This window comes from Hyaena hyaena, unplaced genomic scaffold (assembly GCF_003009895.1).
Source record: "Hyaena hyaena isolate Hyena2069 unplaced genomic scaffold, ASM300989v1 scaffold_398, whole genome shotgun sequence".
NCBI lineage: Eukaryota > Metazoa > Chordata > Mammalia > Carnivora > Hyaenidae > Hyaena > Hyaena hyaena.
This window is the reverse complement of record NW_024081032.1, coordinates 623,415-648,831: the sequence shown is the minus strand read 5'-3', so window position 1 is coordinate 648,831 and position 25,417 is coordinate 623,415. Positions and strand designations below refer to the sequence as shown.

The 25,417-nt window shown below is 40.6% G+C and overlaps 1 protein-coding gene across 5 annotated transcripts in view; it reads right to left on the bottom strand.

Annotated features, from left to right (window-relative positions):
* Positions 1-25,417, bottom strand: part of DCLK1 (doublecortin like kinase 1) — a 349,290-nt gene that overhangs the window by 75,546 nt on the left and 248,327 nt on the right. For 2 of the 5 annotated variants that reach the window (XM_039251868.1, XM_039251869.1), the window contains exons 1-2: positions 6,148-6,285; positions 5,112-5,206 (exon numbers count right to left, since the gene is read on the bottom strand). In XM_039251868.1, the coding sequence (XP_039107799.1) occupies positions 5,112-5,206; positions 6,148-6,166 (114 nt within the window). In that variant the 5' untranslated portion in view covers positions 6,167-6,285. Of the gene's footprint in view, positions 1-1,286; positions 1,778-5,111; positions 5,207-6,147; positions 6,286-20,196; positions 20,314-25,417 lie in introns of those variants that run through there. The other 3 variants (XM_039251870.1, XM_039251872.1, XM_039251867.1) reach the window with 3 other exon arrangements.

Sequence of the window (25,417 nt, the reverse complement as noted above, 5' to 3'; positions counted from 1 at the left end):
CAGGATAATGAGGCACTAATTATTATAAGGCTACATTTTCAGATGCTGTTAGATTGCCTGGACTCCTTTTTGCCTTCTTTTGGTTGAAATATTTTATTCACTTGGAAAGTGAGATGGTAACATATGTAACTATAAACCAGATGGTAAAATTTGATAGTTGAGCAATTTATCAAGGAGATAAATTGATAACATTTAAAACAGTATATGACAACTGAATTTCTCTCCATCTTGAATCAAACATTCTGTTTTTAAACTCAGTTTTCAAGTAAAATTTGAAAAAAAAAATGCAAGGAAAGGCCGCCAAATGGCATCATACATTTTTAATTTATCACCTACTGAGATATGTCAAGCCTGTACAATATCAAAACCATGCTTCACAAGTCTTAAATTGTTAGTGTTTGAACTAGTAAAACTAAATGATCACTAGGGTATGGCTTACATACAATAGACCATACACATTAAATTGATTTTTAACATTCAGATTTTAAAATCATTATTTTAAGGTTTAAGCAAAGCTGACTATGATTTTTAAAACAGACGACCAGAAGGGCAGAATTAGTAGGTTAATGTTAAACAGTGGGTTATAATCACAGACTTACTTGGTTTAATACAAAAGGAGTTTTGCATACGAAAATTTCCAAAACATCAGGGAGATCCAGGATTTATCTGAACGGACATTTGGATTTTGGCGGGCCTGATTTACACAGCACCATTTAAGAGAATTTTCCTTTTCATATAGATTCTTCTTAGAAAAAAAATCCAAACCCAATTTTTTTAGGTCTGTGTGTTTAAAAAAAGTTTTCTAGCTTCAGCCTTTTCACATTTGAAAAATTATAGAATTTTGCATTTCAATAGATTCTTCTTAGAAAAAAAAATCCAGACCCATTTTTTTAGGTCTGTGTGTTAAAAAAAAAAAAAGAAAGAAAGAAAGAAAGAAAGGAAGGAAGCTTTCTGGCTTCAGCTTTTTCACATTTGAAAAATTATATATACGGTTGTAGGGAGGAATTATGTCACTTATAGCAGTGACATCCAACAAGTTCTTCGTGTTGATATGTCGTTCAAGCTATATTTATGCTGTTTCCAATGAAAGAGAAGTTTAAAAAAATTTACTTGACAACAAAAACTAGGAACGTTTCTAGAGCTTATTGTTGGGGTCTCCATGAGGTGTGTCCTTGGTAAGAGTGTTTTTCCTCAGACATATTAACCCACAAAATAAGTAGTTTCGTCTACTGCGCAGGATGAAAAAAATCTACTTGAGTATTTTTATTACTTTGTAGTAGAAGCATCTTTAAAAAATCAGCAATCGAAATTTTAAAAAGAATATAAGAAAACATATGCCTGCTAGTGCCATTTTAGTTTGCTTGACCAAAAGCACAGGGAAATTGTATCTATAGGTCTACTTATGATTAAATAAAAACCCTATACGTAGAAATTATGACCCCATATTGCTTAGCGTTAGCTTGTTCTTATACTCAATATCGGGTCATGTAGAAAATTCATCCAAAGCCATGCCTTGCACAAAAACCTCAGATATATAAATCTTCTTCAAGGATTAAGATCATGAATACAGAATGCCTGTATATTTACTTTCATAGCACTTGGGTTCATAATTTCAAGGTATGCAAAACCCTTTTGTGTATTTTGCTGTTAGACTTTTTCTTAGGAAATGTGAAACACCTTCACCCAATCACAAACCATATACATTGCTCCATTGTCTCTTTTACACTGAGTCTCCTACTGAATCCAAATCATCCGAAGAGAGGGGGCGATACAGGTCCTGTAAGATGAAGGGCAGTATAGATTTGTTTACTTGGCTTTCTTGGGTGCCCTGTGGCTCTTAGGAATGGAGCAATACTGAATGAGCGTCCTTGGTTTCTAACGTCATCACACCTTTTAGACTCACCAAATTTGGATAAGAGGAAGGATAGTAACTGAGAAGCCATTTAAACAGACGAGAAATGGTGCTTATTTGCCTTATTGGCTTAATCTGCTTCTGAGCTTTTGCCCTCTGTGCCCAGCTGAGTTTTATATATGGCCCCTGGGGTCCGTCAATGCCAACTCCTCTACTATGTGTCTGGGCCACTCTTCCTTGAACATTTCCTTCCCATTCTGGGTCGAAGAGGAACGTGCTTACCTCACAAAATAATTTGTTAGGAACCCCAGATGGCAATCAGCAAATTCTGGTCCCAGAGCAGCAACCCAAGCGTTGCATTTGTAAATCGCATAAACCCCATAAAAATTGTCTTTTCAAAAATCTTCTTCTTGGAAGACAGAAAAAAATGCAAGCTTGACCTCCGTTCCCTTCCCAATGCTCTTCCGGTCTCCGACCACTCACCAATCACTTCTGTTCTTCCTCCCTCCACCCCTTCCTGCTAGGAGATCTCTCAGTTGGTAGCCAGGCAACCAGCTCAGATCTGCAGACTGTCTAGAATCCTGGCTTCTTTTTCTATTTTGTACCACCCACTCCTCACATCATCTGACTGATCAGATAATCTACACAAGTCAGCCATGTGGGAGTATAATGGGGAGCTTCATTCAACCTACACAACACAACACATTTCTTCCTGATGTATTGAGAAACAAAACTGGGAAAAGTTCATGGATGGAAAAGATCCTCTTAGATGTGCTTCTGTGACCAGTTAACCACTTTTAGACAGCAATTTAACTAACAGTGTTTTGGAAAAACAGGGAGGATTTTTGGTACATTGCCACCAATGCTTTTATGAAGAAAATATCTGGGATGCAGACTCTTACTGTATATGCCTATTGTAAACTACCAAAAGATGGAACATAAAAATATATTTGTAAAGGAAGGAGAAATGCTGATTAGATCATCATAATTAACAAATAAAATAGATTTTTCTTAATTGTCAAATGTCTCAATACTCCTTTAAAAATTAAAAAAAACCATGTTCCTGGTTTTTTAAATCGAGGTAGGCAGTGTGAGTGCGAGTGTGTGAGTGTGAGTGTGTGTGTGTGTGTGTGTGTGTGTGTGTGTATGTGTATATGTTTGTTGGGGGGCACAGCCGACACATTTTCCTGGCCATGTTGCTAGGCAACACAGAAGGAAAAATAGAAGTAGCTACTGTTTTCCAATTTGCAATAAAAAGAGTTAATTTATTCTTTGAAGTACCTTCTTTTAGCACTTGCCATCTTTCACTTATTTCAGTATTTCCTGCATAGGAGTATAGCCAACCATTTGAGAAGAACATTAACCAAATTTGAAACAGGATCAGTTTTTAGGGATATTCTAGGCCCATTTTAACTGGGAAGGGTTATTTGATGCAGTTGCCTCCACACCGAGATGAAAGCTTCTCGCTGAAGCAGCTGGGAATGCCTCCATGCACTGACATGGTACATATGAAGGGTGTTCATTTATGGCCTGAATTTAAAAGCCTAGAAACTGAACCATCTCTGGATTATCCAGTGCTCTGCTTACAACATGTGTTTAATAAATGTTTTCAGATGACGATAAACCCTCTGTCTCCCTGAAGCAAATGGGATTATTTTTCCCTCTCAAGTAGATGTCTGCATTGGTAGTTTAAATGACACAGTGAAGAATCTATAAGAGAATCACCCCTTATAATAATTTCCCAAAGTGCTGGCAATGTTAATTATAGAAGCCATTGGCCACACAGCTGCTGGACACTGGATGGACATCTTCTGCCTCATTTGGACAAAGTCATAATGATGCGGAGAATACAGAGGGCTGAGGAAGCGGATTCTAGCCTCATTCTACTAACAAAGGGACAGTAGGGCAAAAAGCACTTTATATCCCCGCAACGGAGTTCTCCACAATAAGCAAGCAGGGAGAGAAGCTCAAACCTGTGGCAGGGATTCTCAGTCCCTATAATTTAATCTCAACAACTCAGCATGAGCTAAATCCTGAATCTGACTTTAATTTGTTCAAAGGATGAAGAAGGATTACTATGCCATGTGTACTCTCCCAAGTATGCACTTCAAAAGAGAGAATGTCCTATGAAAGAGCACTGTCTGAGCTGCCCTTACGGAAGGGGGCCTTGCTGGGTAGCATGCACCAGAAAAGAATCGCCCCACTACCCCTTATTCCATTCAAGGACAGACGCTTAGGGAATTAAATGAATTTGGTCACTTCTTCTTTTAGTACTTCTCTAATGATTCCCGTACTTTAAAATGCCCAATTAGACTGTGGCCAAGAAGAAACCCATAATGAAAACACTCAGATGGCAGAGAGTTATTGGGTTTTCTATCTGGAAAGAGCCTCTTTCTTGTTTTGTTTTGTTTTTCCAACTGAGACTCGGAGAGGGTAACAGACTTCTCGAAGGCAACACAGCCATTTAGTAGAGGAGCTGGTGCCAAAGCCCAGGCTTCAGCAAGTAACCCAAACGAGCTACACCTGATGCCAGAAGAGCCATGGAGAGAGCACACACTGACACGTGGTGGGCCAGGTGCCAAAGGGACCGGGGAGTGACGAAGCCTCCCCCGCCCCCACTACCGCTTTTAGACAGCGGCACGTGGACACACCCTTGCAGGAGGCTTGAAGAGAAAAGCTCCCATGCTGGATGCAGTTAAAATTTATGGAACTCAGAAATTTCATTTAAAAGCACATAATAAAAGAAACCAAACTAAGAACCCAGACTTTGAGTCCAAGAAGCCACTATAAAACGTCCTAAGAGCACACATTCCTCTCCACCTCGCTTGTGAAATCAGGATAGTAAAAGGCTTTCCCTTCCCTCCACTGCACCTTCCTTTCTTCCCTTCCCCACCCCTTTTATCCCCTGCCCTGGTGTTACTGGAAAAGACAGACAGGACAGGTTGTGAGGGGTAAGAATACTAGTTCTTCCCCCTTCCTGAACATGAAGAAGCATTTGTAAATCCGGTAACTTTTTTTTGACTTTGGTCTCCAGGCTCAGTCAACTTCTCCAGTATTACAAAAGAAGCCAAAAAAAAAAAAAAAAAAAAAAGGAGAAGAAGAAGAGGGAAAAAGCAAGTAGTGATGAACAGGAGAAGGTACTCAATGTGGGGTTTCATTCACAAAAACACGTGTCCTATGGATGTATTCCCCCGTGCCAGGGACCCTAATCTGCTCTGGACCACCATTCGGTACCATAAAGCAACCCTTATTTCCTTACCCTCTGCTTCCGCAGGCTTCCCGGGCTGGTGGGTGATGGGCTTGGCGACTTGCCCGAGCGCGGAGTAGACAGCTGACTACCAGGGGTTCCATTAACTAGAATCAAAGTATCACAGAGAGAAAAAAAAAAAAATCGCTTATTAAAAAATTTTCATGACAAACCATCTTCTCATAGAAGCAAATAATTATAAAGGGATATTTGCTAAAATTCCAGACACCTTTTTATCTGTAGCCCTGAAAAGCAGCATCAGTGAGTAACCCTCTTCAGAAATTCACAGTTTTGCTAATCCTGGGTTTAATATAGCATCAGGCTACATAAAAATCTTTAAAAATGTACTTTGGTGAACTTTCCTGATGAACTTATTAAATGGTGCCTTTAACTGTGCTGACAGATTTTAGACATGTGCTTAAGGTCTTGAGACACTTGCGGTGGGATTCATCCTTAATTCTGTACGTTAGCTTCCGAGCACCGCCCAGTAGGGGTGAATGTCAGCACAGCTCACAAGTGATATTCCCAGTGCCTTGTTAAAAGAGATCACTATCTTTTTACAGTTAAGAACTCGCTTCTAGAAGTTCCTGCATCCACTTGTGCCCTGCACATCCCTCTGGCCTGACTCTGAAGGATCTTTCTTCACAGGACAAACTAATTGGCACAGACACTCAGGAACTCCTCACAGTTTGTCTCTATTGCTGCTGAAAATAAAAGTTGCTTTTTGACAGGTTTAAATCACGGGAATTCTGCCGGACTCCGAACACTTATACCACATTATCACTAAAGGCAATCAAAGACACAGAACTCAAGTAAGCCATTCTCTTCTCTGAGTAACATCACCTCTAGGAACTGATAACACGCTTTAGAAACACGACTTTTTAAAGATACCGAAGGTTGCCACTATCTTACCCATAAACAGGACAACATTTTCACACGTTTTACATCCACAGTCAATGAAGTAGAATTTGCAGTGAGATACACACACATTCTTGAGGGTGCACACAAACATTTTCCAGGAAGGAGAGCAAGAATGCATTTAACTTACCTTCTATGAGTTCTAACATGGACACAGTCTTAGTGTTTAACCTGGCAAAATCAAGAGGCGAAATCGCTTCTCAGCACTAAGCCCAGCACCCGCGGAACTGGGAAGCAGTTGGATTAGTTAAGGATGGCTAAAGGCTGCTCCCAGAGCAGGCTGAATGAGATGCAGGATTCATCAGCAGATGCCTTTTCTGCGTAAGGCTGACGTCTTCCAAGCAGCAGTGGGAGGTGCGGGTTCTGTCTTAGGCTACATCAAAGGTGTCAATTAAGCCTCATGCCAAAGCAGAGCCGTGGCAACCCCCACCCCCGACACCACTAACTCCCGGAAGCCAGCGGAGCCCTTTCCGTACTTTGCTCTGAATCATAATGAAGTGCCTCCCGGGGGCAAGACGCCCAGTGACTCATCCGAAAATCATAATGACAATAACTTCTAAAACCTGGTGAGTACCTGGTAATAAGTACACCCTCACCAAATTCGGTGGCTCGGTGCACTGTTTACTGGTTTCCCACAATGTTTGCACCAAAACTTAGCGCCCGTGAGAGTGGGAAGCGCCCTGTTTTGTCATCTTCTCTAAAGACCTTTAAAAAATGTCACATCACCCATGCTGCACTGATGTGCAGCTCTGCCTTTGAAATGCATTCGGTGACTCCTTCAAAACAATAATTTTGGAGGAGAGTGCAGACTGGAGTCGGAAGCAATGCTTTCATGGGCTTGCATTCAACAGCCCGGTCTGTGTTGAATGAGCATGAGGTCAGGCCTCTTCACGCTGGACTTCATGCCACCGGCCTCTCTAGGGAGGGCTCTGAAATAGACAAGAACTAAAGAACTGTGGCCACAGGTCCCCAGGAAGGCCAGCGGTTGACAGGATGACAAGTTTTAGGATCGTAATATTTTCTGTGTCCACTTTTCCACTTTACATCTCTACGTCACACCCGAAGGCTACACACGCTGGGGATAAAAGAGCACAAAGGCTACACAGACTGGGGAAAAAAGGGCAAATGGGGAAGCAAACGGAGTATTAACATTTCTTTTTACTTTTGATTCAGTAATTTTATCAAGCTGATGGAAAACAAAGAAAAAGAGAAAGTGGAGTCCCTGGAGGACTGCCTTAGCCTTTTTTTTCTTTTAATGTTTTATTTATTTCTAGGAGAGAGAGAGAGAGACAGCGTGAGCAAGGGAGGGTCAGAGAGAGAGGGAGACACAGAATCTGAAGACAGGCTCCAGGCTCTGAGCTTGCAGTCAGCACAGAGCCCGACGCGGGTCTCGAACCCACGAACCGCGAGATCATGACCTAAGCGAAAGTCGGACGCTTAACCGACTAAGCCACCCAGGTGCCCCCACCTTAGCCTTTTTAAAAAGCAAAACAAAATTGCAACATGACTGCATTTGGTAAGTACCTGTGATGCGTGCATCTCAGTTTATTAAAGACTTATTTTCTATGGACCAGTTAATGCACTTAAACCTTTTACATATGTATTTACAAGCATATATGCATACATTAGCCCATTTAAAGCTTACAATAACTCTTTGAGGCAGGCAGTATTATTTTATTTTATAGAAGAGGAAACTGAGGCATAAAACGATAAACAACTTCACTAGCAAAGATGGGGGCAGAGCCCCACATCTAACCAAGACAAACCAGAATCTGCACTCTTCGCCACCACATTCCACACGGCGTGAGCCTGCTAGCCTGCAGGGGAACCAGGCAACTACTAGTACTCGCAATAAAGTATTTTGAGGAAGGCTGTCTTGAGGGCTGCTACTGAAATCCTAACTATGGGGTCAAAACTGCCCTACACCCTAGAGAGAGAGTAGCGGGTAATGAAACCGAACCATTAGTGCCATTCTGCAGGTGAAAGGGGATAGTACACCTATGTACAATGAAGGAAAAGGGTTCCAAGGCAAGGGGACCACCTGTTTCGTGGCTGGGCATGGAGGAGGGAGCAGTGTAGTGCATTGAAAAGACCTAAATGGGTAGGGGTCATATAATGCAAGGCTTTACAGTTGATGTTAAGGAGTCTGATTTTTACCCAATCGGCAATGATAAGCTCTTGAATGGTGTTAAGCAGGAGCCAGGGGATCAGATTTGTATTTTTAAAAGCTCTCAAGAGCTCTTGCCTGTCAAGAATGGATTAGGGGAGAGAAGAATAATGGGCTCAGGGATAACCCTACGGAGAATGGGTAGACAGGAGGGAGTGTGGTCCATTAAGTGTCCAATGGTCAGAGTGATGGTGTGGCTGGGTGAAGGGTGCTGCAGTGAGGGTAGAGGTTAATGGAAACATTCTGGAGAGATTTCAGAGATTCAATACCATAGGACGTATGAGAGGACTGAGGCAAGAAAATGGGGAACAAGTTTAGAAGGACAGAGAACTTGGACACGTCGGATGAAACATCTTAAATGACATCAATTCCGCAGTGTAAGTGGGTATAATTTTTCCTGTTTTACATGAAGTAATTTGCCCAAAGGTGAACAGCTGGAAGGTGGCAGAGCTCGAGCGAACCTCATTTATGTCTTCTCAAGGAACTGCACACTTTCCCCGTGAGCGGCCTGTCCTGACGCCTCAGGATATGTCCAGAATTCGTGTCCCCTGTCTGCAGGGCGAAGGACTCTAGGTTCCTTTCTCTATCACTAGGGTGCCTCCTTTATCTAAAGCCACTGACTCAAAGCTTCTGTTTGTGTCACCATCTCTCTGGAAAAACAGAGTTCAAGTGCCAAACAAGCCATTTCCAATCAAACATTTTTGGAACACAACCTGATTGGAAGTTGGGAATGGCTTGTGTTCTTAGGGTCAGAGTTCTATTCAGACTCTTCCTCATGGCCACCGAAAAAGCATTAGCAACTTCTTGAAGTGGTTCTCGACATCCAGACAATATCACACACCTTGTTGTTGAATCACTGCTGGAATACATAATTTTATTTCCTAAGTAAGTCTGACACATGTATTGAATTGAGTTGTTTTTTATCCTGTGATACCAGAAGTCTCTGAATGCCAATAAAAAAGGCTTTGTCACCTATTTAATAGAACTTATTAAGATTCAAGTAACAAATGGCATTACTTTACAGAGTAAAGTATTGCTTGATTAAAGGGTTCTGCATTTCGAATGGGAAAAATTCAACTCAAAATGGATGTTTTTAAGTGGCCAAGCGGGTCTAACAATTAATTATTTCAATGTGAAAGAAACTACGTCTGAATTACTGAGGGATCCATCAGGTCTGCTGCCTTGTACCCAGTTACGGGTTTCTTTTACTCAGATCTGTCAGGGTACATTTACCTTAAATCCTGAATCCTTTGCTCTACTTGTTACTTCCTGGGGGAGAAGTGCTAAACTTTAGGCTGGATTATTCACAGATCCCATGATGATCAATCACATAACTGTCCACCAAAGAGCTGTATACAAAATCTGTGGAGGTGACTTTAAAAACCCTTAGTTTGTGTCCCTGCCTTTTGTCCAATCGGGCCATCACCTAAGCCCATTGGGAACACAACAGCATGAACTGGTCACAGGGCATTATTCCGCATAAAAGATCCAGCCTCACCTTTTCCTTTATCATTTCAAACAGATGACCCTACTCTATTTTACTCATGGAAGCCGTAATTCAGGGTTCTATAATCAATCAGTCAGCACACACACAGCATACGGCCATACACTTACTTTGTGCCTGACTCTATCAGCCTCTGTCTCCCAAAACTTGTAACTGAGTACGAATGTTATGAAAAAAACCCTAGAATCTGGGAACACTTGGCTTACCTTTACTAATCTATTGCACCTTTGAAATGACTAGGTGCCAGTGTATATTAATTTAGCAAAGCCTTTGTAAACTTAAAGAGTTTCTTCTCTTTACAGTTTCATTCTTAAAAGTCTCAGACTGCATGTGGAAGCTAAATGTTTAACTGTCTCACACTGGTCCTAAAACCAGAGCAGTGTCCAAGCAAAACTTATCTAATTACAAGGTAACTTTCTAGACATGAAAATCTACGTTGTCCTTTCCCAACTTCCTTTCTGCACTTAAGGTGGCTCATTTATTTATGAAGCTACACTTGCAGCGATGAGAGGAGAGAACGTCTGCATACATATGGGAGTCCGGTTATGTATTTAGGGGGTCGTGATTTAGGCATGTTGTTGGGGAGATCTGACTGCTTGCCTTAGACTTTCCCTCATTCCCTCCTCATAGAGGAGGCTGTAGATCCTCTAAAATCTCTTTTCCCAGCCCTTGTCCATTGCGTGCCACATTGTGGATTAGAAGAAGAAGAAGAAAGAAGCAAAAAGCAGATGGAGTCAAATGAGGCCAAGAGAAAACAGACATCTAATGGGGTAGAGGAGGGGGAACTCTCAGGGAAGGATGTGTTTTCCTAATTCTGTCTTCATAGATGCTCAACTCATAAGTAAGGCAGAACGCTGAATTTCCCCATTTGTCTACATTGTCTTCTTAAATTGAATCAATGGGCCCAATTCAAAGGGACTGTCTGCTAAGAATAATGGAAACTGGCTCATGAAGGCACATTTTTGTTGTAGGTAGACAGGAACTGTGGGGCTTCAGGAAAGGATCTGGCTCTATGAATTAATTTTTTAGATAAATACTTACAAAATGGACCCTGAACACCAGGAAACCTATGCAACTTGAACAGACCCCAGTATTTCTCAGTCCACTCATCTGGTCAATTTACCTAGCAGTTACCATGAACTTGGAAGCACTATGGAATGTGTAAAGAATTCTTGCTTTCAGAAACCTCACAACCTATGAGGATGATATGATATGTCAACTATAGACCAGGAGCCAAATCAACTGTCACAAGACTGTAGGGATGGAGAAGACCCTAAATAGTGAGGTGACCAGGGGATGTTTCACAGAGGTCCTCTGGGCCAACTGAGTGTGTGCCTTCTTTTCAGCTGAAAGGGCAAAAGAAGGCTTCTAGGACTAAAAAAAGCTACCAAGTGGAAAACCCAAGGGTTATCCATCCGGTAGAAATTTAAACTAGTTCATAAGATAAAGCACAAGTCCAGAGGAGAAATGGGAGATTGAGCTGGAAAGGAAGATGGGGGCCAAATCAAGATAGTTTTTCATATGAGAATAAAGAGTTCAGACTTTTGGGGAGACAAAAGTAATGGCAACAAGTGTGACATGAGTGTGCAGGCAGATGTACGGGGCAGAGGACAAAGGGAGGAAGAGGTCACCTTGCTTCCATGACCATCCTTACTTTACTCACTGGGGTAGAGGGAGAGGCATCCTACACATCTATTATTTAAATCACTACTATATGCCAGCGTCTCCCAAATATACACCATTGGCTCCAATCTGACTTAAATGCGGTTACTCGTTCCTAATTGCCTACTGATGTTTCCACACTCAAAATGTCTGAAATATACTCATTCCCTACCACTCCTCTCCTCACCCCTCAACACTGCTCCTCATTTCTGAGTCCTCTCTCCTCTTATGGCCCCACATCCAGTTAAATTCCCGGTTCATGGCCTTTTCAAAGTCCATCCCATTCCCAACATTGCTGTTTAAATTCTGGCCTGACAATTTCTTTCCGGAATGACTGCAGTGGCCTCATGGAGGCTTCCATGGGACTCGGCCCATTGTGTGTAGCCTCCTCTCTACCACTGCACCACTGTTTCTAAAATTCCAATAAAAATCAAATGATGGTCTTCCCTTACATTTTCTTTCACCCTCTAATACCTACAACAAAAATATGCCTTAGGGGCCTGTGCAATGACTACAACCAACATGTCCACCATCTTCTTCTCCAACCCTTTCCTCAAATCTATCATCCGTGACTTTACAACTGTTTCTTAAATATGCCACATAAATTCATGCTTTTGTGCCTTACCTCTAGGGTAAGAAGGCCCACTTGGCCCTTCTTATCCTGGAAGGATCCTCAAGTCCCAATTTGGGAAGTTTTCTCTTACTCCATAAATGGGATTTAACCCTTTCTACCTCTGGGTTGTCATGGTACTTTCTACACAATTACAGTAAGTGGTGTGTGTGTGTGTGTGTGTGTGTGTGTGTGTATGTGTATGTATGTATATATATATATACATACATACTTGAAAGCAAGTTTCTCCCAACTTGAAAGCAAGAATATAAGCAACTTGAAGACAAGGACGGTGGTTTAATCATCTTCATATCCTTCGGACTTAATACATGCCTGGAACACAGCAGATGATACTCAGGAAATGTTTAATTAACATGGGGCATGTACAATGAGGAGTTCATAACGGCAACTGATGTAGGGTGCTGTCTGCCCCCCAAAGACAGTCATGATATGGGGTCAAGATAATGGTTCAAAGCTTTGCAAAGCACTTTTGGAGATATCCGCCTCCTGAGGGTGAGCACTAGGGACACCTGATGGGAGCAGGGAAAGAGGGCTGAGCTTTATATGCAACAAAAAATTCAAAAAAATGCAAGAGATGAATCATCAGCCCCCTTGATCTTCTTGGTGGATTTTGTTTTTAAGAATTCCGTTGGAACCCCAAAGCATCAAAGATCTTCCATAGAATGTATAAGGTGAAATCTACATTATAGTACAAGACTGAGCTAAGAAAAAAATAATAGCTATAAATCTGCCTTCGAAGGTGCTTGATATAAATCTAAAAAGTTGACATATTGGAGTAGAAAGCTGATTAAAATTCTCTTTGCTTCCCTAGCTTTGATTCCTGTCTTATCTGCATATGTTGCATAAAATATTTTTACATAACTGTAAAAAAGGAGAATTTGAATAGCATAAATAAGAAAACTGCAGGATTTCCAGAGTCATATACAAGTAAGTGTTAAGCCTGGCGAGGACAGAATGGTGCTTCAGTGTTGGTACAAGGTCAATGACTAAGTCACTCAGCTTTTCCTGCTGTCAAATATTCACCCTTGGATCTCCTGCACCCAGCATTGCTGGTCAACGGTGGATTCTCAATGCGTATTGAGTGAATGAATGGTTGTTGCCGGGAGTATTTCTACTTTGGACTATACACATCTGAAGGACAAGAAAGTCCATCAACTCTTGCTTGAATTGGCATCCACTCAGGGCTCTATTATGTTTGCCATGACTTCCACAGAGAGAGAGTCTAAGTAGGTGTTATTCTATGATAAAAAGTTGACTATCCATTTAAACAGGCATAAAACTCTAAAACAAACAAAAACCCTCAAAGTTCTTCTAAGTGATCCAGGAAGAGGTCAAAATTTTGAAATCTGTAAGTTTTTAGGAGGATTGCAGCAATGAAAATTCATGATAGGTGACTGATTTTCTTACGCTTTTAAGTGTTTATATTAAGAAAATAATATAAAGCAAAACTAAACTTTATCCATTTTTATTGAGATAAATTTAGTATATACTATATTATACTCTTACTTTGGAGATATTTTGTTATAACTTCCTTGTACAGATAAAGGAATTTTTTTAAAAGAACTTCACTTTTAAGTTACATATTTTACGAACGTCTGTGTTCCAAAGATAAACACACATGAATAAAGATTCAACCCATATTAAACACTCTTTATGATATTCTTATATATTCATGTTTCTTTAAAAATCAACTAAAAACCATTTTTCCCATTTCTTAGTGATAATTGCATTCAATGTCTTAGCACACAATTGTCTGGGGGCTCATTATTCTTCTTGTGTGTCATTAAGGTTTCTGGTTTCTCTCTCTCTCTCTCTTTGGATTTTTTTTTGTTTGTTTGTTTTGTTTTGTTTTTTTTTTGTTTTGTTCCAATTGCCTTTTTCGACTCTCTCTGTTAAGGAGATTAATAATAATTCATCAGGTATATGAAGTATGTTATCTATAAATTATTTAGGGGGCTTGACCTGTATGCTTCTTGAGAACAGAGGCTGTTTCTTTCATCTCTGCATTCTTTCATTACTGCCTAGGAAATGCCTGCCAGCAGCAGATCTGCACTTGATATTTCTGAACATGTAAATTACATTAATAAATCACTTCTAGGCTTCTTTTAGCTCCAAGAAGAAGAATGAGTAAGGGATGAAGAGAAGATCTAGAGAGGATACTCATTCTTGTTCTAACACTGACTTACAAAGGAAAGCCTCTGTCTACCACTGACCATACATCTGTTGGTCAGTTGGAGTGAATCATTTCACCTTCTGGGACCCTGGTACCTGAGACTAATACTTATTACGCTTCTATTACAAAGTGTTATGATGTTGTAAACTGCAATGTTAAACCAGGTACTGTATTAGTTTTTTCCTGAAAATCAAATCTTTAATATTATTAAACAGAGGTGAAGAAACAGGTATCAAGGATGGCCAGCCTTCACTGTCTAGAGCACATGAAGCCCCAGGTGTCAGCCCTGAGCTGCCACTGTTAACTCTGTCACTCTGGGTCAAGCAGCTCTCCCCCAGCCATGACTGTTTCCTCATCTCTAAAAGCAGACTGGGGGTGCCTGAGGGGCTCAGTTGGTTGAGTATCCAACTTTGGCTCAGGTCATGATCTTGCGGATTTGGGGCTCAAGCCCCGAGTCGGGCTCTGTGCTGACAGTTCAGAGCCTGAAGCCTGCTTTGGATTCTGTGTCTCCTTCTCCCTCTGCCCCTCCCCCACTTGCACTCTGTCTCTCTCAAAATATAAACATTTTAAAAATTAAAAAAAAATAAGAACAGACTATATTATTATATAACAAATAATAATATTTCTTGATCGTATTTGGAAGACAGTGAGGAGCATTGAAAAACATCGAAGAGATACAAATCCTATGTAAATTCTGATATCATTTAAAGTTAACAGTTTTCTCATAACAGCAGCGTGACATGAAAACTGAGCAAATCTTAACTTTACACGATGCTTTAATCTCTGTATAATGTAGGAAGATGAATATTGAAAGCAGAAATTGAACTGAAACAGAAACGATTTCAAATTTTTAAGTTAATACTTTAGGGGAAAACAAGGACTCTTTAATGTTAGAAAGTCAGGTTCATGATGGTAACATGGTTTTGGGGCAACAGCAGGACTTTAGAGGCATGGAAGTAAAATCATTCACATTCTAGTCTCTATGATTTATAAAAAACAGCAAACAGGCTCTTTTAAGAAAATGGTGATGTGGGTGCCTGGGTGGCTCAGACATTTAAGAGTAAAACTTCAGCTCACATCACGATCTCAAAGCTCATGGATTCGAACCCCACGTCGGGCTCTGTGTTGACTGGAAGCCTGGAGCCTGCTTTGGATTCTGTGTCTCCCTGTCTCTCTGCCCCCCACCCCTGCTCACACTCTGTCTCGCTCTCTCTCTCTCTCAAAAATAAGTAAACATTAAAAAAAAATTACTGGCGCCTGGGTGGATCAGTCGGTTAAGCTTCCATCTTAGGCTCCGGTCATGATCTCATGGTTCCTGGGTTCAAGCCCCACATCAGGTTCTGTGCTGACAGCTCAGAGCCTGGAGCCTGTTTCAGATTCTGTGTCTCCCTATCTCTCTGCCCATCCCCCACTCATGCTCTGTCTCTCTCTGTCTCAAAAATAAATAAACATTAAAAAATTTTTTAATTAAAAAAAATGACATGGTGATGCAATTAATATAGAGATAATTCACGGTTCCTTTCCACTGGTTTTAAAGCCATGCTTGGGCGGAGATGGGAGTCTTAGGCTAGTCCAGTGGACGGGACTGATGCAAGCACTCCCCTATACCCAGCAGCTGTGTTTGCCCAGAAAAGAAATGGAAATACCCCTGGCCTTCCTAAACTCTGGGCCTAGATACCAGGGAAAGAGAGTGGTCTTGGGAACCACTCTCTTGGGAGAGTACTTGGGAACGTAATTGACAATTTTGTGACTGGGTATTACTGCTCTGTAAACCCTGTCTATATAAGTATCATCCAGAGAAAGGCGACAAGATTTGGTAGCAAATCAGAATCAAGAGACAGTCATTGCATATCATTAGCTGTTATATAACCAAAGTATGGCATACTTTCTAAAGCAAAATGAAGGAAGTTGAAAATTTTACATGCATAAAAGTCTCACGTTAAATTAAATGAAATCAATGTCATTTAATTAATTTCAACCTAGAGGTTAAGTATACTTTGAATGAAATTTAATTTTGGAATGGATTTGGATTCCACTTTCTTTTATGGAAATGATACTACCTGGCATGGCACACCTAACACAAATTCCAAGTTAGTGCTGCTCAAATCAACCAGATTTTCACTTGAATTGAAAGGACTCAAGGAAACAGTAGAAAACTGAAATGCTTGTTTGAAGCAATCTATTGATTTTGAGGCAATGCATCCTATCCATTTTAAACTTCTAAAAAGAACAGTTACAAATTTTGGCAGTGACGAATACAAATAGATTCATTACATTTGCCTGTCTGCTTTTCAGTATTTCTGAAATTGCTTTTGGTAAATGATACATTCATCTATATTTATAAGATTATAATTAAATGTATTATATTTATAATATTTATACACTCTTAGAGATGCTGAGCAGTGATTATGTTACCAGTTAATTCTAAAGTGAAATACTTTCCTGCATTCATAATTATCTTTTTAAAATTAGATCCATGATTTTTTTTAAACTCAACTTTTAGATGTATTTTTGGAGTAAACTAGGCTTTTCACTATTTACAAGGTTATTTTTGAGTTGCAAAAATTCTCTCTCCTGTTTTCCCCCATTCGGTCTTGGGTGCCACAATCAGACAGGAAGTGCGAGGACACTTGTTGTTTGCATGTATAGTAGAAACCTTAGCAGCAGACAGTAACTGTTGCAGAGCTCATGAACTCATTGTTTGACGTGTGCACAATCATCTGACCTATCCCCCTTTCTTGACTTATGAGGACAAAAGAAAAAAGGAAAAAAAAAATTCTGCCCAAACCCATGAACATCTAACTGCCTAAAAGCCTTAAAAATAAAACGTGTTAAATGAATAAACAAACAAAAAGCAGAGACAGACCCACAAATACAGACAACAGAGGTTGTCAGCGGGCAATGGGGTTGGGGGGCTGGGCAGCATGGGTGAAGGGGAGTGGGAGATACAGGCTTCCAGTTATGGGATGCATAAGTCATGGGGATATATAGTCAGTGGCATTAGAATAGCATTGTGTGGTGACAGAGGGCAGCTACACTTGTGAGCACAGCATAATGTATAGAGTTGTCAAATCACTGTACTGTACATCTGAAACTAATGCAACATTGTGTGTCAACTATACTTCAATTAAAAAACAAATTAGGGGTGTCTGGGTCACTCAGTTGGTTAAGCATCCAACTCGTGGTTTTGGCTCAGGTCATGACCTCACGGTTTGCGAGTTCGAGCCCCACAGTGGGGTCTGGGCTGACAGTGTGGAGTCTGCTTGGAATTCTCTCTCTCCCTCTCTCTGCCCCTCCCCTACTTGTGTTCTCTCTCTCTCTCTCTCTCTCAAAATAAATAAATAAATAAATAAATAAATAAATAAATAAATAATTTTTAAAGCCTAAATCATCATTTAAAAAACTGTTAACAACAATAAGAATAATCCATATTGATTCTGTTGAAATAGCTATACTGTAAAAGACATGACTTTGGCCAATCACCCATTAATAAATGTTCCCTCCACTATACCTGACATTTTAAAATTCATGGTATATACTAAGAAAGAAGAGAGGAAAGATGAAACTTTGTCAATGTCAGAGTTGTTTAGGATTGGGGACTAATTTTGTTTTGTAACATCATTTTTAATAGTATTAATGAAGTTTCAGTTAATGTGGGGCTTCTTTCTCCTTTATAACTTTCCATGATTATACTAAATAGCCAAAATTTTAGGGGCAAAAGCCTGGCTAGGCCCATGACATCCTTCTTCCTCACTGTTCCACCAGGGTTCATTCGACAGCCTGGGTTTGCTTAGAGAAAATGAGCAATGTCCTTTGGTCAAGAGTGAACATCCTCCAAAGAGCTCAGTTTTAACCTGCTAACTGGTTAATGAACAAGCTAAGGTCTCCCAGGAGAGTTTTCCTTGCAGCAATTCTATCACTGTTCTGTCATTTTGTAGGGATCCACATCTCTGTGTGTTGGTTGTATCTCTCTCGAAGGGAAAGAATCCCTCAATATCAGTTTCCAAGGAAGGAGTGATCTTCAGACAGAAAATCTCTCTTGTCCCAGGTAATCAGCTCTTTGAAGGTGGGTCATTGTAATCTTGGTCTATACTGCATAGTATTTGGAGCTTTGCTCTTGGGTTGCAAGGGTTAAAGATGGACATCACCACTTGGAAGCAAGCAGAGATGTAGAAAGAAGTCATCTGTGTCATGTCAATAAATGAAGATGAGCAAGCCACAACTTTCACCCAGATTAGCAGTCAAATGACTTCCTGTATATCTTTCACCCCAGATTAGCAGCCAAATGACTTCCTGTATTTGTTTCCCTTTTGTCATCTGTAATTCAATGGGTGAGCATCAGAATCACCTGGAGGGCGTGTGAAAACCCAGACTGCCAAGCCCCTACCTCTGGACTTTCCGATTCAGTGGGTCTGTGGAGGGGCTCATCAAGACTACATTTCTAACATGTGCTCAGGTAATGCTGATACTGCTTAGTCAAGCGAACACGTTTTGGGAACCACTTCCTTCCCCCACTGCGCCTCATACTATGATCCACAGACCATCTGATCAAAACTGCCTAGAATACTTGCTAAAACAGAGGCTTACGACCTTAGTCAGAATCTGAGGGGTGGGGGCAGCAGTCAGGATGGCAAACTTTACCAAGTTGCCAAGTGACATTTCCTGCTAAGGTTTGAGTCTCAATGCCTCACCCATTCACAAACTCTCGTTTCAGAGTTGCACCCAATCTGGGTGAGCTCTGTCCTATTAAGGAAGGAGTTCTCAGCCCACCTTTAAACCAGGAAGAGCAAACGAGCTGCATCCCAAGTGCCAGCCAGGATCTGAGACTTATTCCCAGATGGATCATGATGCAGGGCATGCTGTGAGCAGGACGCAGCGGCCACCCGTTGCGGACTCCCTTATGGTGAGTGTCAAAGGAGAAGATCTTTGGAGAGCTGTCTAGGGAAGGCTGTCATCAGTAAAAGCCCAGGAAGAAGGTAATTCTTAGAGAACCAAGCCTGGGGTGCTCTAGCTATCCAGCTTACTAAGTTCCTTTTTCTGAGATTCACTTTGGAGGTTTTGGCTTTACTTTTTAAGGAAAAACATCATAGCACCTCTATTTTTAAGTATGGAGGTTATAACTTACACTCTAGTGGAACAGCTGCTGAGTGATGCCAGAGGCAGGGCTCTGTAGCCCCAGCCTAGAGATCTCTGCACATGCTCTGTCTCAGCCCAGGCCGGTGAGAACCAGAGGGCCCCTGTGTAGGCCCCAAAGGTCTTTGTATCTATTTGCGAGAGCTTCTCTGTCTTCATGGAATCGGGGACAATCACCCTGATGTACGTATCATTTAATAATTCCCAGTCACCAGTTTATATTATTTAATAAATGATTCCCTTCAATCGTGAAATAGACCTTATACCTGACACCAAAAAGAAAAACAAACACACACAAACCAAACACACACTTTCTAACTGACTCATGTCATTTTTAAGACCACAGAAAGAAGAGGCAGAGCTGACACGGTCATCCTGTGAGTGCGCACATCGTGCCCCAGCACCGGAGCCACTGAGAGGCAGGACACAGACCCAGGGTCACTCTAGCCTTCCGTGCTCCACGCTCTCACTGCTTCTAGCTCCAGAGCCATGCTGGGTCCACAGTCAAACTTGTGTTAAACAGAAGCTCAGCAAATACAAATTGGAAACTCTTCGTAAAACAGTCCCAAGTAGAATAAATGCTCTAACAGAGACTTCAGCCGTGGGGCACCCTTAGCCTGAAAAACTGATCTTTGTGGTGAGAAATGATGCAAGTTGGTAGGCTACCTCTATGTGTGGGCAAATCTGGGTTTCCCGAGTCTTTGCTAAGTAAGTTTTCCCAGGCGTGATGCTTTTTCTTAAAGCTACCATGCTAGACTCTGGCAAACCTGTTCCGTCATTCCAACATGCTCTAAAATTGTAAGCCGGAATCTACTCTCTCTTAAAAACCTCCCGCGCTGGGCTTCACACACCCTGTGCGCATCATGCGTCAGAAACAAGACAGTTCCTTCGTCTCCTTTGGTGCTTTACCTGAGCTGGTTGATGCAGGGGATTTGCTGCGCCTGGAAGGTCCCGGGCTCTTGGTGGTGCTCCTGCGGGATGATGAAGCTATTTTGGTGTAAGAAGTGGACTTCACCACTCGACATTCTGGGGGAAGAACAACAACCACACATCATTACAGGAACATGGCACAAACCATTCAAAATGCACAGTAAACCTGAAGACAGGAACATATGGCGTCCCTCAGTCATGCCTACTTCCTGCCAGCCCAGTGCTTACCGATAACAAAAGAATCAGGAAAGCAATGAGAAAAGGGCACAGTGAACGTCTTAGACATCAAAGTAAATAATACTCTAAGCCTCCTAGTTTACCTTGTTTACAATAATACTTTGGATAGATTGGAAGTCATAGGCTGGTAAAGAGGTGCTTTTGTTGATATCTCTCCACCCACCTATTATGTTATTTGTGTACAGGTGTTTCTTTCAGGATAAATTGTTCTTTCTTCCGAGAAAAATGTTAGACAAAAGGTCAGCCTCATAAACCAAGATATACAGTGATGGAGGATTCCACTGATCAGGTTCTGATTGACTGTTCTTGGGAATCCTTGCAGTGAGAGCGGTGGGCTTTTACCAGGTGTGAGAAACAATAGCATCTGCTCATAAGAGGTAAAATCAGCGAAGAGATGACCTTACTCTGCTCCCAGGGCACTGTGTGAGCCTATGCCACCACACAACAGTGCGTGTAGGACAGTTCCTGGGCTGAGGTGATAAAACAACTCTGCTTTCATTAGATTTCAATCCTTGGTGTTTGTGCTCATGAAATTCAACACTAAACATCTTAAATAGCAAAGAGTTTTTTATTTCCCTCTAAGTGAGCTGCATTGACCAATTACTACGTTGTGTAAATCTACACATCTTGTTCTGAAGAAACCACTTTTAATAATAAAAAAATGACTTGTATGCTTATATTGATAGTCAATGATCACTATAGATAGAAAAGTATAGAGAATATAAAATAACATTTATCAAGTGATTTTCTTTTCGAGGGTGGTATACAAAGTAGAATTTTCTAGAATTTTTTTCTACTCATTTTATATTTATATTTAAACAACTTTGGGATTAGTCTGTACATGTTGATCTTTTACCAGCCTTTTACACACCATGATATATTGTGAGCATGTCTGCCCCATCTTTAATGGGACATTTTACTACACGGATGTATCACAATCTGCTCACTCAAACTCTTACTGTTGGACATTTAGCTTGGGTTCAACATTTCACTCTCATAAATAATCACACAAAAACATCCTTCTAAATGAGCATGCAGTTATCTGATTATTTCTTCAGGACAGATTTAAACCCTGGCACTCAAACTTTAGTTTCTAGTAACTGGAAACCAGGGGGCCCATCCAGGTGCTTAAAAAAGTCTACTGAATGAAGTGGGACTATGAGTTTAAAGAGAACACTTTGAAAAGTTTTTGACAAACTGCCCTCGAGACAAGCTGAGCCAAACTGTACTTTCATCAGAGTAGAAGAGTGGTCATTAGTCTAACCCCTCAGTGAGGTTGGGTTTTATCTTCTCAAAAAAATATTTAATTTCTAAATAAATATTGGACTTTGTTGCCTTAAATCTGAATTGGTTTGATTACCAAGAAAATTGTATACTTTCCCCCATATGCTTATTAGCCATTTGTATTCTTTTCCTATTGTTTGTTCATGTCTTTTGGCCATATGCAATTGGGATGTCTTTTTCTTATTGGGTTGTAAGAATGCACGCTGTATTAAAGTTTTATCCCTTTGTCTATCGTGTTATAAATATTTATCTGTGTAGGCAGTGATTGAAATATATTAGCTTTAAATGTGGTATTCTTTTTAAGTATAGTAGTTTAAAAATGAAGTCTAATTGATTATCTTTCCCATTATCCATTTTTTATCTTCTTAGACTTCAATAACAAAGAAATCATAATAATTCCAGATCTAATTCTGATGCTTCATGTTGAAATTTTCTTCCCTACTCATGTAATTTCTTTTTTTTTAATTTTTTTTTTTAAATTTATTTTTGAGAGAGAGAGAGAGAGACAGCATGAACAGGGGAGGGTCAGAGAAAGAGGGAGATACAGAATCTGAAACAGGCTCCAGGCTCTGAGCTAGCTGTCAGCACAGAGCCCGATGCAGGGCTCAAACCCACAAACCATGAGATCATGACCTGAGCCGAAGTCGGACCTTAACTGACTGAGCACCCAGGCACCCTCATGTAATTTCTAATTTTCTAAGCACAAAACTTGTATTTTTTCCTTTATACATTCCAAATGGCTTTATATAAACATCTTTTCCCATTTCCCCAAACCAACAAAGTAGTTCATATTGTTTAGTAAAGAAGGAATGTAAGTGTGTATAAGAATGTATATGTTGCAAGACTGCAAATAGGAGATAATGGAGAGTGTCTCCCGCAGAGCCTTAGGAATTGAATTATGGGGGGCAGAAAGAAAAGGATTTCTAATAGAGAAAAGAAGATGAAAGAAATTCCACCTTGAGGTATTAGTATTTGTGGCTTCATAGCCAAAAGTAGAGGGAAAATGATTCAAGGCATTACTGAGCATGCCCAGGCTTCACCGATAGTTACTTGGGCCACCGTTGGCTGCTCTAGCCTAGCCAGATGGTCCTGAAATAGACTTCCATTTCTTGGGGGGGGGGGGGGGGGGGGGGGGGGGGGGGGGGTGGGAATCTATGCATATGGATATATCAGCAAAAATTAAAAGACAAGTAAGCAAGAGATATAACATAATAATATCAGAAGGTACAACCAGAACTGCAAAAACTGTTTCCTTGGGGTAATACCTTCTACAGGTGTGTCTACGGAGGTTCTAATTCACAAAACAGATCTTTGGAACTTGTGAAGAGGACATCCAATTAGCTCAAGGCTCTGCCCACACTGATGACACAACCTGGAATTTGTCCTAGCCTTGGACACCGGCCTGGCCTTTTGGGAAATACATTAGCCACCAAACCGGATGGCTGTAGTGCTGCTGGTCCATTGGCATGCTTCCAATTAAACTTCCATCAGTTGCCCACTGTGTGCCAAGCGCTGAGCACGGCAGGCATAATGAAGAACAAATAAAGTTTTGGGACTCGAAATACTCACCACCTGGTAGTGCAGTATGGAGTCTTTTAGCCAGCAATAATTTTAACAAAATCATTTTTGAAACAGGGCTCTCTTTGGCTGGTTTTTATTTCATGGAACTCATGTTTGAAAAATGTTGTTTTAGGAAACAATTCATTTTAAGTAATAATAAATTTTCATTTTAACTCAAAATCAGGATCATAATGAGGGCAGGATGACCAAGACTTTTTGTCCCAGGTCTTGAATGTTTAGAGGACACTCCATTTAAAATAATAATTTAAGGAGCTCAGCATCTAGTGAGCAAGAATGAAAAGTTAAAATAGAAAGCTACCAGATGGTGCACATTGGTAATAACACCCATCTGTGAGCCGCAACATGAATTAAAAAGTTGATTTTAGGGTTTGTTGCACGCTGTTGGCCAGAGGTGCCAGAATTACTAGTTATGGCTTCAACTACCAACCAGGGCTCTGGAGCAGCATAACTGAACCAATCTTACCAGAGCAAGTTGACATTTTCCAGCTACCACAAAGAAACTAGGCATTTTAGTTAGGCAGCTCAGCCTTCTGAGAGCCAATGTAGGCGTTTTGTTTGATTTTCGAAGTATTGAAAAGAACTCGTGGGCTCAGGCCATGCTTCTATAGCTTCTCTTGCTTCTCTTGAACATAGTTCTCACCATATTATTAATCTATCAAAAGTATTCATTCATTACTTCCCCCACTTCCTACTCCATTTGGTACTAACTAGTCCTGACGTATTAAAAAGTGTGTAAAGTTGCTCCATAAATATTGGCCCAAATTGCTACTGATCCCGTTACTACTTCTGTGAACTCATACTATTCCCTGAACTAATCCAACTTCTCATTTTGCAGAGAGGGAAACCAGGTCTCAGAGAGGTTAAATGACTTGTATCAGAACCCACGTCTCTTGGATTGATGGGCTTCCTTACAACCCCAGGACCTGATGCTGTCGCTTATGCAAGCTGTCCACCTGTGAATAAAGGCTGGAAAATTGCTATAAGTGCCCATGTTTCAGGCAAACAGACAAGTGAGTGATGGTGGATAGTGGGAAGCATGGCAATCAACAGTAAGTTAAAAATTGAAGATGCTAATCCTACAATTCTACCAAGATGCCTATTGCTTTGGAAAACAAAACAGAACAGAACAACGAACTCTCAGAAGTGGAGTGATAGTGAAGTAGCAAGCAGGTTGCGGGTCATGGACTCTGAAAGATAATTACCAATATTATAAAGCTTGTACCTCTTGCCTTCAGGGTAAGAGCAAAGCTTTCATGGGTCACATAATGGATTAAAATCATTCTGTAAAGCTAGGATCGAATAACAGAAAACAGAAACAAAACCATGACAGCAACTGCTTTTTTCCTTGGGTCAAAATAAAACCAACTAGAGAAAACTGCAGCTCCAAGCCATAAATTAGGAAAAATAAATACAAAAGACTCTAACCATCTTTCCCATTAAAGTTTGAGTTTTATGTATTTTAATTAGTTTAAATGGGAATGGTGTTTTATAATGTTGAAAAATGCAGTGAAGAAGGACAAACGCTTCATTACTTTGGAGAGAATGCCAAAATCTTTGTCAGCTTAAAACCACAACTTAGAAACATCATGAATAATAATAATCTAAATGGCCAGTAAAACATTGTTCTTACAAAAGACATTTTGACAACTTCTGGCAAGGAAGAAACCAGCACCCACCATTCTCCCTCTCTCGCGGGGTCATTTGTTTTTTGGGGGTAATCACTTCATTCTGATATTTCTGGCACTCTTGTATTACAAGGGATATGTTTCCTTTGGCAGTGGAGATAACGGACAGACAGCACAGATACTCCTTAAGAAAGACGATGTTGCAAGACTATAGGTAAGCCACTTAAAGGAAGCTTCAGGATAGTAATTTCTCTTGGTACTAAAGGTTGAAACCTACCCAAAGTACAGAAAATCAGATCAAACGCATTAATTGGATCTCTGATGACTGGACCCATTCTAGTAAATAAGCAAGAAAGCAAGGTTTAGTTAAATCTATGCTTTGGAAAGTCCCTATACTCACAGTTCCGTGAGGGGGAAAGTATCATTCTCCATATGGTCTATACTAATTAATGTTTGCTCTACAGATGTCCTCA